The following is a 15,317-nucleotide window of genomic DNA, read 5'->3' as shown; positions in this document are numbered from 1 at the left end:
AAGTCACTTCCCACAAAGGGCTGATGAGGCTGCCATTTCCGGTCCATGCAGGAAGGTTATTCCCTGTGCAAGGAGCTGGCCAGCGGTGCTGAAGCTCAGGCCCAGATGGGGCTCTTTATTAGCACACCCGCGGCTTGTCCCCTGGTCCACGTGGATCCAGCCAGGCAGCCTGGGGGCAACCTTCAGAGCTTCCTGTCCGGCCCTCACCGCCACATACACAGACACAGAGCCTGGGTACCCAGCCGTGCCCTCAGCTCCAGCTCATAGTCTCCGCCCTGCCCATGCCTCTCAAGATAAGTCTGTGCCTCTCCCTGGTGCCCCATCATGGCACCTGGGACCTGCCACTCCATCCTGCCTGCCACTCCTCCAGCTCCCACCCCAGGGCCTCACAGGAAAGCTGTTTGTGGAGCTTGCCTCCCCTGGAATGGACTCCGCTCGTGGAGACTGGTGACTGGACCTGGGGGCGGGGGTATTTTTCCGATGCCTCCTGGATTGACCTTTAATTACAGTGTTTGCCCAGCTCCCCAAACCATTAACTTCCACCTCACAGCAACCACACATCAATTAATGGAGGGCCTGCTCCGAGCTCGAACTCCTGAACACAATTAAGCGTGACAGTCCACAAATAAGAAAGAACTGAAGAATTAATTAAGGTCTAAACAAATTAATTACCAGTCCCCAATCAATTCCAATGCCAGCACACATGCTCCTGGGCTCACCGTCTTTCCTAACATCTCCGTGTATAAATAGAAACTGAGATTTCCCACATGATTGCTGTCCTAGACCAGGGCACAGCAAGGCTCTGAAACCACCTTGAGGGAGAGAATTGGCTGCAGTGAGCATCCTCGGGGCTTCCCAGGTACTCAGCACACACGCATGCACACACATCAGTCGCACACACGTGCACACAACCCCAGCTGAAAAGCCAGGGGCCGACTGGTGGAGTGCTCCTGGTGGGATGCAGAGGAGCCCCAGCTGCCCCTGGACCACATCCCTCAGTTAGTTTCTCCCTGCAGGGGTGAAGGATGTATCCAGGTGAACTTGAAGTAGCCCTGGCCTGAGCCTGGGAGGCCTGGGCTTTGGCCAGCTAAGGATAAATTTCAGCAAGCCTGAATTTGTCTATTCTTCTGTAAAACGGGGATGGCTCACTCTGCCAGAGGGTCCTCCCAGAGAGAGAAAGAGGAGAACTGAGGGGGAAGAGAGGCCTGCCGGGGGAGACGTGGAGAGCCGTGAGCCGCTGACGCACCGGGCTCTGCAAACCCGCGGGAGGCCCGCAGCGACTGTCACGGAGGCCCCCGTTGGAAAGGGCTGAAACAGGGTCTGGTCTGAGGCCAGAGAGCGGTCGGAGTGGCCGAATCAGGTGCAGGAATCAGGCATCCTGTGCCCGGAAGTCTCGAGCCTCTCTCTTGGGCAGCAGCGGGGCACCTCCCGGACTTCAAGCTGGAGCAGGAGAGGGCAGAGCAGCGGGAAGAAGTAGCTGACCCCAGGAGCCTCCTCGTTCCCCAGATCCTGAGCGCCAGCCCGCCCAGGGGAGAGGGCAGAGGGGTGTGGCCGCTGAGCACAGGGCACAGGGCCCTTCCAGGACCTGCTCTCCCCTGAGCTGAAGACCCCCTTCTAGAAGCTCCACCCACCCCCCCCCCCCACCCCCAGCTACCAGGGCGTCATCTGATCACTTCCACTTGCATCAACCTGCTCCCCGTGTGCACTCAGGGCTCCGTGAGTCCTGTCTCTCCATCAGGCCAGGGGGCCAGAGGGCCAAAGGACCCTCTACAAGGTAAGGCAAGTCCTGCGCAGGCTTCTCAGTGGCCTTGATGGTGGCCTGGCGCAGCCTGGTCTCGCCTGCCATGGGAAGCAGAGGTGGACACCTGGAGGGACCTAGGCCCTGCCAGTGTGCTGTTGGGCCGACAGATGCTCTGTCCGGCCGGAGGCCCTGGGGGGTAAGGTGCAGAGAGGCCAAGTGCAGGGACTAGTCAGTGGCCTGAGAGGACCAGGGGGCTTTTAAGCCCCTGGGGGGTGAGGTGCATGCCTGTTCCCCCTGTACACCACTGTGTCAGCGTCCACCCAGGGGGTCGGCAAGTGCCCGTTTGCAGGTGGGCCTGGGATGGACACTGGGGGCCAGAGAGATGGAAGCCCGCATGTGGGGGAGGAGAGAAAGGGGCAGTGGGTGGAAGGCAGGTAGGCACACAGCCAGGACTTGGGCAGTGGGCCTGAGGAAGCAGCCAGAAAGGGCCTACTGCTCTCAGGATCCTGGCGAGCAAGGACTATCAGGGCTGCAAACCACACCGTGTATACCCTGAGCAACTGGCTAGGGATATGCAGGATTGCAAGACCCTCCATAATGGCTGGACCAGCGTGAGGGGCTGCAGCTCCTCCCTGACAAGAAAACAGGAGAGGAATCGGCTGGAGCCCAAAGAGGGACAGGTCAGAAAGTTTCAGGTCGGGGGGCAGAAAGGGTCAAACCTGAAAGCAGGGGCCCTCCTCCTGAGAGAGCCCCCAGAGAGGTTAAGACCACTTTCAAGGTCACACAGCAAGACGGCTGGCCAAGCAAGGCTGGAATGGGACCCTGGTGGAGTTCTTATCTGAATTTGGTTCAAGGACAGATTACATCTCAGCTGAGACCAAAATCCGGTCCAGTGCAGCTGAGAGCTGCCCCCTCCTCAGGCTGCATCTGACCCTCCAGCTCAGGATGGCTAGGAACGCAAGATCGGCAGCTGTGCTCACTCAATTAGGCCCCTTAACAAAGTCAGATCTAAAGAGTTATTCCATTAATGGCCCACACCAGAAATAGCTGAGAGTTCATTAAAAGTGTGGAGTTGCTATAGCAATTATCTGGGTCGGCTGAGGAACAGCCGGGTGGTTGGTCCTGGGAGTTCATTAGCCTCTGGGCCCACAAGGAGGTGGGGCTGCTCAATAATGATCTCCCACCTACTCACAGGGGCTTTTCAGGTGCTTCAAAGCACTTTCCTATGAATGGAACTGGTCTGTGGTCTCATTTGATCCTCAGCTCAAGGCTGTAGGAAGGTAGGTACTGTTGCCCCCATTTTACAGATAGGGAAGCTGAGCCCTGGAGATGAAGAACAGGGTTGGGACCATGAGCTTGGGTCTCATGCCTGGCTCTTCAGGCTGAGCCTTGGTACCAGGGGGGTAATGGGACCTCATGCCCTTCCTGGGCCTGCCCCAGCTTTGTCTTCTGGCATGAGATGGGGAACTCAGTGTCATGGTTCAAGCACTTGCTTCTCCTTCTCTTTTGATGACTAATGGTGGTCAGCCTTGTGTTTCTTTCAGTGTCAGTGTTGTGTATTTCTTTTTAGTTTTTTTAAAAATTTTCACTGTTGTGCCCTTTCTCCAAATAAGGTGTAGGCTTCTTAAGAGCCAGGCTGGGCCTTGTGGGATCTCAGGGCCCAGGCCTGGGGCACCTATTGTAAGCTCAGGGCTCCAAGACCAGCAAAGGCTCTGCTGAAAGCAGGTGAAAGCCCCTACAAACACACACAGAAACACAAACACACACACACACACGTGCACGCACAGCTACCTGAATATGATTGGAGGCCCCTGAAACGTAAAGGGCCCACCGCACAAGGGCTTGGAGCACCAGACTGGCGGGATCCTTAAACCTTCCTTTGTGTCAGGAACCCCTGTGACAGGCTGGTGAGGCCCTATGCACCCCTCTCCAAATAATGTCTCTAAGCGCATAAAGCAAAATATGTAGGATTACAAAGGGATTATATTGAAATAAGTTATCAAAATATTTTTTCAATTGTGATACAGTAATAGATGTGATTTTAAACTAATTAAAAAACAAGATCTACTGGTGGATCTATTAAATATGATTTTGAATTAGTGTTGAGCATAAATGATATTCTAAGATCTTCGTAACAACTGTAATGTGACATGAAAATATCTGTGATTTCTACTGGTGACAGACACAAGTCCTGCTTATTACTGTGATTTGCTGCCTACATTCATAATGGAAGGAAATGTTAAATTTCAGTTAGAGGTTAGTATAAATATTTTCCCCAACCAAGTCCATGAGATCTACTGCATTCTATCTACTGACCCCTTGGGGATCTAGGGGTCCCCGGTTAAGAATCCCTGTGCTACAAGCAGAATCTCAGGCACAGAGTTGGTCAGTGGGGCCCCAGTCACCCTTTCTTCTACCTACACACATTTTGTTCCAGTCGCCCCAGCCAGGAGACACCCCCCACCCAGTGTCAGGAGAGGTGTGGAGGGGCCGTCCAGCTCCCCCAGAGCCCGGCCGCCTCACACGCCCACAGGTGGTGAGTGCATGCCTCTGCACACACGCACAGACGCTCCTCGCTGTGCAAGGCTTACCTACGGCGGGGAACGGCACAAATCTCTGGACGAGAAGGCGGGTGGCCGGGGTGAACTTGTTGGCTTTCTGAACCAGGACATTAAGGCCCACCTTAGAAAGAGAAAACAGAAAGAGTGTGTGGTGCTGCAGCGGCCCATGGGAGGAAGGGGCACCACCTTGCCCTGGAACTGCACTCCAGACCCTGCATCCTCAGCATGACCTGATGCTGCCGAGCCCCAGGGTGGCTCCTTAAAGCATCACTGCCCAGTCGTCCCAGTTAACCGGCCCATGAGAAAGAGGGAGAGGAAAAGCATCAGCTACACGCACACACACACACGCGTATGCACACACGTGCACACCTACAGCCTCTCTGGGGAGAGGAAAAGGGATGGTGGGGAGGTTGCTGTTAGAACAATCTATAATCTGCAAATAAGTGACGTGTAGAATGCCCCTCACTCCCACCCAGCTTCTTAAGTACCACACGCCTGGTGCCCCACTGTGGACCCAGGCATGGGCCTGGCCGGACAGGCGGGACTCAGCACGGGGGGACTCACAGGTGACTGGAGAGGTAAGCAGAGCCGCCCAGAGCAGGACGGGAGTGCATCGGACATCCCGGGCTCCCTGTCCGTCTTCACTCAGACTCCAGCTCCCCTCACCCAGCACAGGACACCTGGGCCCCCCTTGCCTTTGCCTTGGGCACTCCCACTCCAGTCCATCCCCCATGCCGACCCTCGTCTCCCTAGAACACAGGTCCAATCCTGTCCGCCATGGCGGCTCCTCCCCACGGCCTGTGCAAGTAGGTGAGTCTCCTCCATGCAGCAGTTGTGGCCTCCATAACCTCCCCTCCCCACTCCCCCAACACCCACGTTCTCTCTCCGTGAGTCCAGTCAACTGAAACGTTACGTGCATTTCCCTCCTCAGGGCCTTTGCCCTTGCTGGTCTCTATGCCCCGAACCCCCTCCTTCCCCTGCTCAGTCTATGCCTGTTCTTTAAGGCCCAGCTCTGAGCGCCACCTCCAGTGTCATTAACACTGGGAGTCACTTAACCTTTCTCTGCCTCAGTTTCCTTATCTGTAAAAGGGACAGTCACGTCTACAGCACCCCAGGGCTGTTATAAGAATGTTATGTACAGTGCTTAGCATGAGCTTGGCATGTAAGAGGCCTCGATGAATGACTCTATGTAAGAATGACGTCACCTCTCCCAGGCAGAAAGTCGCTCCCTTGCACATCACCGGCCCCTCCTTCCCAGCACTCAGTACCCTGTTTGTGGGTCTAATGCCCCCGCCGGACTGAGAGGGAGGGACTGTGCCTTCTTCATCTTTGTACGCCTGGCCGTTAGGGCAGGGGATGGCACAGAGTACATGCTCAGTAAGGCAGGGGCTGAGGAATAAATGCAACAAACGACAAAGAAGTGAATGGATGGAGAGATCAGCAAAGTCTGGAAGAGGGGCTTCTTGGAGGAGAGGAAGGTGGAGTTAGGCTGGGGAGAAGGACATTTCGGTGGAGAAACCGCATTCGCACAGGCACAGGGAGACAAAAGAGGATGTCTGTGGCCAGACCAGAAGATGGGTGTATAGAGGCCTTTGCTCCCCCAAACTGCGGCCAGGGCCAGCCCTCCCCTGTGGGACTGTGGACCTGATGGGGCTGGGGACAGCCTGCTCTCGGCCTGGCACACCTGGTGGTTCAGCAGGCCACCCTGGCTCTGGCCTCAACCCTCTGGGTTGTTGGGGAAGATGAAGAACCTTGGGAAGGCCTCCAGGGCTGCAGGGTGCCCATAGCAGTCAAATCAGGGCAGGCACGGCACGAATGGCCCAGCCCAGGCCGTAACTGTGAGACCTGGGAAGATAAGAAGTGCCAGCCCGCCAGCCCCTGGGTGGTCCAGGACCCCGCGGAGCCAGAGTGCTGCCAGGCAAAGCCGGCCTGGGCCCTCAGGTACCTGGCCTCCATTTGAAGCCTCAAGCTGGTGGTCAGAGTTGAATTCTTATCCTCTCTGCCTGCTCAAGGGGAGGCAGGGAGGCACAGAGATGTGCGGCAGCTTGGACACACTTCAGTGGAGGGGGTGGGGGCAGGCTGGGGGGTGCTGCCCGCCCACCCTGGGCCCTGTGGCCCTGCTTCCAGGGCCCCTGCTGCTCAGATGGAACTCACCAAGGCCAGGTCTCCCCACTTTCAGCAGCAAGTGACTACCTCTGTGACTCAGAAAGGGTTCCCCCAACCCCCCAAAATACCAGGGAATATGTTCCTACAAGGTGCCATCGTGGAGGGAGGCCAGAGGACACACAGGCGGGCGTTAGCGCTGAGGAAGAGGAAAGGGGCATGCGGAGATACCAGGCCAAGTGCTGGGCACACCGTGTGAAACATGTTAATTAAATCCCCACTACCAGGCTTACAGATAGGGCGTGTTGCCCCTTTTTACAGATTGAGAGAAGTTCAGACAGGTTCAGATAGGTTAAGTAACCTTGCCGCAGGACAGACACTATTAGGAGGCAGGTGGAACTAGGATTCAAACCCAGGGCCTGCTAATCCCAAAGCCTTGCTCTCAGCCACTGTGCTCTTTACTTTCCGACTGTCTTCCATCTCAGTGAGGAATGTCTGACAGGCCATTTTTTAAAATTACTACAAGCCATTTAAAACTGCCTGTTTGCAAAGCAAAAGCCTCTCTGAAAAGACCAGCCTGGGGCTGGGGCCCAGATGACTGCGAGGCAGCTCCAGGCAGAGAAGATAGGGGTCTTGAGCCCCCTCTGCCCTCGGCAGCTAGAAAATAGAAGGTCTGGGTTCAAAACCCTCCACATTTGTTTGGAAAGATGCAGCGAGTGCTGGAGGAACGGGGAGCAGGAGTCCTCTGAGAAGCCAGCAGGGAGCTGGAACCCTTCCCCAGCAGCCTCTTGAGGGCAGGCCAGGCTGGAGGGTGGTGGGAGGGCGGGAAGGAATAGTGGTCCCTGGTTGTAGCAAACATGCAGACATGCCCACTGCCCTCGAGCCTTCCCCTCCTTGGCTGGCTGTTCTTCCCACCGGCTAGGATTGGCACAGCCCAGAGTGATGACCCAGCCTGTCTCCCCCACCCCAGGTGGGAGCCCAGGGTAGGGAGGAGGAAAGAAGAGAGAAAACAATTCTTGGGTCCCAGGTCTCTTCTGGCCTCCCCTTTCCTGAAGCCACCAGGGTCTCCCCAACATGGACGGGTGAGATTTAGTGAGGCACACACACTTTTCTAAGTGCACAGCTCACACGCCTGAGCCCAGGGAAGGGGCTGGGACCAGCAAAGTAGGGAGAAGGCCCAGGCACATGTGTCACTGCAAGCTCGCTAGGAGCCAGTGAGGTCACGCCGTCTACTCATCAAGGATGCGCCTGGTGGCAAGAAGGCATGAATACAGCGGAGGCCCCCAATCCAGACCTTACTGTCCCAACAGCTAGGATGGCCACAGCCTCGGAAGGAACCAGGGTGGGCTGCTGACTGGGTTGGGAGCCTGTCTGTTCTGGTTCCTTGGGGACCCTTTGGCCTGGAACATTTGGTGGAGCCCATTAAAATTAAAAAGCCAAGTGGGGCTTCCCTGGTGGCGCAGTGGTTGAGAATCTGCCTGCCAATGCTGGGGACACAGGTTCGAGCCCTGGTCTGGGAAGATCCCACATGCCGCGGAGCAACTAAGCCCGTGCACCACAACTACTGAGCCTGCGCGTCTGGAGCTTGTGCTCCGCAACAAGAGAGGCGCACCGCGATGAAGAGTAGCCCCCACTTGCCGCAACTAGAGAAAGCCCTCGCACGAAAACGAGGACCCAACGCAGCCATAAATAAATAAATAAATAAATAAACCCAAAGTTTAAAAAAAAAACCTGTCTTTAAAAAAAAAAAAAAAAAAAAGCCAAGTGGCTGGTGGCTCCGAATGCCAGCTCACTTTCCCTGGCATGGTGGGTCCTGTTTAAGGGAACCAGCTGGCATTAATGGCACACAACTCATCACGAACAGCAGCTAGCGATCAGAAAAATCTGAGCTAACAATCGGGTTCAGGAAAGATAATGAGATATGGAACAATCACTGCTGAGGGTCCCCCGGGGTCTGTTTTAACAGCCTCCATCCAGATAAGCCACAAAATAGAAATTAACCAAACAGAGGCTGTATTTTGGTGGAGAGGAACACAAACGGGGTGCAGATTTTGCATAAGAATTCCCCATGTGGCTAGCAGACAAGGGGTCCTGGGAGAAGCCAGAGCCCAGGACCCATGGGACATCAGATTTGGCCAGAGGAAGCAGTGGACATTCTCTGGCACCTCTCTCCAAGCTCTGGCTCCCAGGAGGGTAAATTTGCCATGGGCAGCTGAGAAGGTCAGAGGAAGAGGAGGGAGGACTGGCTCCCTGGCCATCCGCTGTGGTGGAGATAAGTGCTGACCAGTACCAAGAATTGGGGTGGGGTGGGAGCTCCATGCCACAAGACCTCCAGTGTCATGTGCTACATGGCTGATAACTGTCTCCTTGACTATGAAGGTCCTTCCAGGCCAACACCAGCCTAGCTTCTGCAAGGCCTGAGAGGAGACCTCAGATGGGACTGGGGCAATGCCTGCATCACCCAGGCTGTGTCCTCCACTCCAGCCCACATATCTGGTCCCCTGCGGTATGCCTCTACCTCGGTGGATTTCAGGCACTCCACCTGCACACACCACAAATGAAGGTCATCTTTCTCCTCCTCACCCACACCCGGCCTGCCTCTCCCATTCCCAGCTCAGCTCCTCAAGCCAGAAACCTAGAAGTCTACCTGGACAGGAGCCTCTGCCACCCCACATCCAGCCCACGGGGCAGAGCTCTCTGTTCTACCTGCTGGGTGTCTTGAACGCAGCTACTTCTCTCTCTCTGCTCCTACCACTTAGCTTAAGCACCCATCACTTCTCCCTGGACAGCTGCCCACATCCTAACTGGGCTCCCTACTCGCACCCCTGACCCCTCTAATCCACTGTATAATCCACAGCAGCCAGAGTGGACTTCCAAAACTGGATACCAACGCGCATTAGTCTTTCAGTGGCTTCACTGCACTTAAGACCCGCAGGGCCCTGCATGACCTCCAGGCCGTGTTTGCAAGGCTCCAGCCACCGTGCCGCCGCCCTGCCTCTCCAACGAGCCAGTTCCCTCTCTCCTTCCCTCCCTCCCTCTCTCTAAAGCCCTGCTGTCCCTTGGCTTCCTCACTTTTCAGCTTGAACATCAAGCCCTCAAAGAGGCCTCCTCTTCACTCGGGGCTCTCCTTTTGCAGCCTCTCACAGAACCTGGAACTCTTCCTTCCATGTACCTATTACAGTCCCTAAGTATATTCATTTACTTCTTAAAATGTTGGGAGTCAAAGTAACACATGTATATTACGAGAAACAGAATTGCACAGAAGTATTTTTACCTGTGGACTCTTCACTAAAAATCCATCTCTCCCAATAGGCTCTAAGTGCTGGGCACAAGGACCATGTATACTCTCTTACTCCTCACGGAATTTCTGGTGCCTGGTGAAATGAGTAGGTGCCTAATAAATGTTTCTAGATAAATCAAGTGATTGATTGATTTCTGAGGCAGAAAAAAAAGAGCCATGAAGGAGACGCCTTATGCAGCCGCTGCTGTCCTCCTCAGCAAGCACAGCTCTCTGGGGCTAGATGCTGCATGCACAGGTCTAAGGTCACCTGAGCGTATGGCTCACCCACTCTGCCAGGAGGAGGGGCCTTGAGGGGGCAGCCCCCCAGGGCTGTGAAGGCTTCTGAGAAAGGGGATGCCCAACTGAGCCTTAAGGGAGAGTAGGATGCAGCCAGGTAAGAAGGGAGGGGGACTCGGCAGGCTTCAGAAGCATGAAATACCAGGTTGTCTGCAGCTGGCTTTGCAGACTCTACTGGCACCTGCCATAAGGGGGTCCAAGGGGCCCTGGAGAACAATGGAAGGGGCATGCCTGAAAGGAGGGATGGCATGAGGTCAGAATTTAGGATCTACTCTTGGGTGGTGGATAATAATATAACTATGTGGTCAGGGATTTTTGTGGGCCCTGGTGGAGCAAGGGCTGGGGCAGGTCAAGGAATTTGTGAGGTACCAAAAATGCCCACCAGAGGGCATGCGTTGTAGAATAAACTCTTGGTAACAACCAGTGGGCCCTGACCCTCTATGGAGGTCAACAGTCCTGCAACCCCAACCAGACTGTCACTTGGCAACTGGTTCAAGAGCAAAGGGCCAAGGTAGCCAGGACAGAGTTATGCACGGGTTCACACACCAGTCAGCTCCAGCTGCAGCTGTGTGGCTTCTTTGCTAGCAATAGTGACCAACACTGACCCCTGAACCATTCCCCACAAGAACCTGCTGGCCACCTGCTAGAAAGCCAATTACATCAGACCCCTTCCATCTAGGAAGGGACAACAACTTGTCCTCCCCAGAATAGATGTGAAGCCGATATTTGCATCAGACTTGCCACTGCCAGCATCACCATCTGCAGGCTTCTGGAACACTTCAGATTCTGATACAGGGTCCATACCATGGGCCCTCCAACCTGGAAGCCCCACAGAGTGAAAGCAGTGAGACAACAGTCTGGTCTGGATTCTCAGGCTGTTGACCTCCTACCTCCATCAGGCTCAGAGAAGAGTAGCTGGGCCTGAGCTACAACCTGGATCAGGAAGGACACCCTGAGCTACACCCTGGACCATAGAGGCACCATGAGCTACACCCTGGACCATGGAGGCACCATGAGCTACACCCTGGACCACGGAGGCACCATGAGCTACACCCTGGATCAGGGAGGACACCCTGAGCTACACCCTGGACCATGGAGGCACCATGAGCTACACCCTGGACCACGGAGGCACCATGAGCTACACCCTGGATCAGGGAGGACACCCTGAGCTACACCCTGGACCACGGAGGCACCATGAGCTACACCCTGGACCACGGAGGCACCATGAGCTACACCCTGGACCACGGAGGCACCATGAGCTACACCCTGGACCACAGAAGACACCAGGTGAGGACACCAATGAGGACGCTGAGGCACAGAGTGAAGTCAGTGACAGAGCTGGCTTAATCAGACACTATTCTGCTGACAAAGGACACATTTTTCTTCCTGCTCCCCTGTGGCGTGAGAAGGTGGGAAAAGCCAAGCAGTGTTCTTGGCTTCCAGCTGGAGGAACTGTTACCACGCACCCTGGTAGACAAGTCCCTCCCAGGTACCCTGAGAACAGTGGGGACCGGGAGAACATTTTTGAGGGGCCCTTTAAGAGTAACGAGGGGTTGCACTTCCACCCACCTTCGTACCTGGTTCCTGGGCTTTCTGCAAGACTGCACCTGACTCGCTCTGTGCTTGAGGGTGTAGCTCAGGGTGTGCCTTAGGAGATGGACATCTAAACAGTGCCTGGCACATTGCAGGCACTCCACAAGTGTTAGCCATTATGATTATTTGCCAGCCTGACTATCACAGGGACATGGAGCTCCAACAAGCAATGGGAGCTGGGAGGGGGAGGGGTTCAGCCCGGGGATCCCCTGGGATACCTCCTTGTGCCCTGCTGTCTAGGGTAACACACAGTCACTGCATCCTATACAGAAAGGACCCTCCAGGGTGCAGGCCCTTTAAGAATAGAGGTCAGCATTTCTCCAACAGGGAAAGTCTTCGGCCAGCGTGGACCTGGCTGAAGGTGAAGTGTCTGAGGATGCGACTCTCATACTCTGGCTCCACCATCCAGCTCCTGACCGTTCATGTGGGACTTCAGCCCTGAGCCTTCCTCTCCAGCCCCAAGTCCACTCTCATCCAGGACCCCGTGTCCACAAGGGTGGTCCATCTGCTGCGCCGGCCACCCCCCCCACAACTTTCCCCCCAGCCCTCTTTGCCTGCACCCCCTGCAACACCCCGGGGTCCCTGAGCCCAGGCAGGGGTTCCTGGCATGGCTCTCCTAACTCCTGACAAGGCACCCATGATGATTCATGACCAGCCCCCACTACCTCGCCCCCTCCCGCTTCCGCGTCACCCCGATGCCATCACTCCTGGTACGGCAGCCACACTCACTTTCTGACAGCTTCCGGAATCTGTCATGCTCTCCTTCTCCTGCGTGCCTCTTTGTGTGCTGTGCCCTCTTTCTGGAGCACCGGACCCTGCCTTCGCTTCTCTCCAGTCTGTCTTCTAAGAGTCAGCCCTGTGTGAATTAGGGGGTGCTCCCCTGGGTCCCACCTCACCCAAGTCACCTCATCATAATTCTGGTGACACACAGAGTTTCCTCAGCTTCCCCTCTCGGCATCTTGAAGGACACACCGGTCTGTGCGACCCCCCAGCACCTGCAAAGTGCCTGGCACACTTGCACCCCCGAAGGGAGAGAATGGGTCTCCCCCTGGTAGTCAGGGCTCAGCGGGGTTGACCACAGACGTGCTCAACACAAAAGCCCGAACTAAAGCACAGCAAGCGCTGACAGAACTTCCTTTGTTAAAAGACAGCAAACTGCTAGATTTCAAAAATAACTTAAGACGAAATTTCTTTTTTATTCCCGAGCAAGAAACCAGACATTGCCAGATCTATTTAGAGGGTTCACCAAAAGGCTGCTAACCCCCTGCCGGTGGTCCTGCCACCAGCATGAGACTGCAGTTAGGGGTGCACACAGGGATCTCTGATTCTTGGGGGTGCTGCCCAAGGTCAGGGGCTCTTCTGAGAGGGGAAAGGGCTCTCCCGGGTCCGGAGAGGAGGCTGGACTCCCAGGGCCTGGCCTCTACTCAGGCGGGTCCTCAATCCCTGGGATCTGCCCTTGGCCTGTCAGCCCCCATCCACGCCACCTGCTTGTAGGGACTCATTTTAATTAATACCAGAACTGGGCCAACCACTGGGGCCGTGACACTTGTTTGCAGGTCATCTCCTCCTAACAGGCTCACCCTGGGGGGGGGGGGATTTGTCACTAACTGAAGCAGAGATCAGTTAATGAGGCCGCGGGGCCTGGGCTTCCAGAGAACAAGGGAAAGGAAAATAAAATAAAGCCTCTTTCTTTGGAGGTTTTGTGATTTACACACACAAAAGAAAAGCAAGCAAGCTGCACATTTTCCAAGTCAGAAACTCCACTCCATCTGCCGGAGTTAGACCCTCACTGTGCGCAGACGTCAGGCAGAGGGACGCAGCCCCGGGGCGGATGGAGCGCAGAGGGGCCTCCTGAGGCCAGCAATCGATCAGCAACCTGACTAACAAGTATTTATGGAGCGCTGCTCCGCACCCTCCTCCGTGGGGGAGAAGACACAGGGCCCGCCCCTGGTTAACTGGAAATCCAGTAGAACAGTGAGTGGACAGGACATGGGGCGTAACTGAGTGAGGGCATGAGAAGGACAGAAGCCTCTAAGACTTGGGGCTGGCATGGCTGGGGAAACACCTCCTGGAAGGGCTCTGCAGCTAGGTGGGGAGGGGGGAGGAGGGTGTCCCCAGCAAGGCACACGCCCTGGGGGCCATGGCAGCCCAGCGTGAGTCCCCGGCCCTGCGGGTATGACCGTGGCTCCGAGAGCCCTGGAGGGCCCCCAGCCCCCAGTAACTCTGCAGCCTGGGCATCAGAACCCCCAACCCACAAGCTGGGCTGGTTCTGGCCTTATGAAGCAGTTGGGATGGAATGACTGAGGACCGCAAGGGTGGGGCAGTGAGGACTGCGGACGCAGAGAGCCCGGGGCCCTGGGAGGAAGCCGTGTCCCCGCAGCCCCAGGCCTGCAGGAGGAGGATGTCCCAGCAGGACGGTCCTCCCCTCCACTCGAGCGCGTCCGAGCCAAGGCCGCTCGGGATTCTCCCCGTGGGCCTTCCTCCTCCCAGCTCCTCCACACCATCCCTTAAATCTCCAAGAAGGAACATGGGATTTTCAAGCTGCTAAACTAGGCAAAGTGATGGGCTCCTCTTGTCATAAGGAGCAGGAAGGAGGCGACAGAGCCTTTCTCCTCTCTCACAAGAGCCCCTGATGCTGGCCAGCACCCCCCCAGAATCAGAGATCCCCAGTTTGTATGACCCTCAAATGAAGTCTCATGCTGGGTTGCAGGACCACCAGGGTGGGGTTAGCAGTCTCTTGATGAGCGATCTAAATAGATTTGGCAATTCTGGCTTCATGCTTGGGGTAAGACATAAGGATTCAGGGAAGGAGAGTGATCTTGGGCATGAAGTGGGGACCCCACCACCTAACAGCTGTTTGGAAGTGAACCTGGTCCACATGGGAGCAGAGTAAACGAGGCCATCTCAGAACAGCCCCAAATCCCTGTCTTAGGAGAGCAGTGAAATAAACGATGGTACACAGTAGGTACAATGTGTTAGTACACAGGCGTGAACAACTACAACGTTTATTTAATGACATGGGAAAGATGAGAAAGTGGGTTTTACAAAAAGATTATTAGATGTGAATTTTTTATTAAATGTGAATGTTTTTTTAATTTGTATTTCCTAATTACTTTTCTCACCAATTACATGTATTTATCGTGTAATGAAGTTGTGAGGGGACTTTTGACCTCTGGAGTGGGCTATAGGAGACCACCCAGCCAGGATGGAGAGAGGACCAGATGGAGGTACAGGGTGGGATGAACATGCCAAGGTCTCGGGAGCTTGGGCTTCTCCTCTGGCTCTGGCCCAGGCCCCTTGCTGTGTCACCTGGGATACATTCTTACACCCTCACACAGTCAGGCTATAAACCTCCCCTACTTAGTAGCTGCTATATTCTCAAAACCCTGTGGGATTCAAAATGAGCCTATTGCCCCTGTCTTGAGGAATTCACAGGACTCCAGGAAGGCTTAGACATGTGACCACATGACTGAGGCCACCAAGAAGGGACCCAGGGAACTCAGGCAAAGGGCAAAGAGGAGCTGACATTTGGGCCAACCTTGGGGATGGATCAAGAGCCCCTCCACTCCTGCATCGGCTGCATGAAGACCAGCTCCTCTGAGGAGGGTGCCGGGTAAACACGGGCCCCTCTAGGGCAGACATCCTGCCCCCGGCTGGAGTGTGCAGCCCTTCGCGTGGCCCACGGGCACTGCCTCACCTCCCCGCCTGCTCTCCCAAACCTGGAGCACTGGCCTGTGCTCTC

General features: G+C 55.6%; 1 protein-coding gene across 2 annotated transcripts in view; it reads right to left on the bottom strand.

Moving 5' to 3' along the window:
• Window positions 1–15,317, bottom strand: part of SFXN5 (sideroflexin 5) — a 114,990-nt gene that overhangs the window by 38,954 nt on the left and 60,719 nt on the right. For both annotated transcript variants that reach the window (XM_036873539.1, XM_036873540.1), the window contains exon 10: window positions 4,333–4,423. In XM_036873539.1, coding sequence (XP_036729434.1) covers window positions 4,333–4,423 — 91 coding nt within the window. The remainder of the gene's footprint in view (window positions 1–4,332; window positions 4,424–15,317) is intronic.

Source organism: Balaenoptera musculus, chromosome 13 (genome assembly GCF_009873245.2).
Source record: "Balaenoptera musculus isolate JJ_BM4_2016_0621 chromosome 13, mBalMus1.pri.v3, whole genome shotgun sequence".
In the NCBI taxonomy this organism is placed as follows: Eukaryota; Metazoa; Chordata; class Mammalia; order Artiodactyla; family Balaenopteridae; genus Balaenoptera; species Balaenoptera musculus.
The sequence above is the reverse complement of the archived record's forward strand: the minus strand, read 5'-3'. Positions and strand labels throughout refer to the sequence as shown.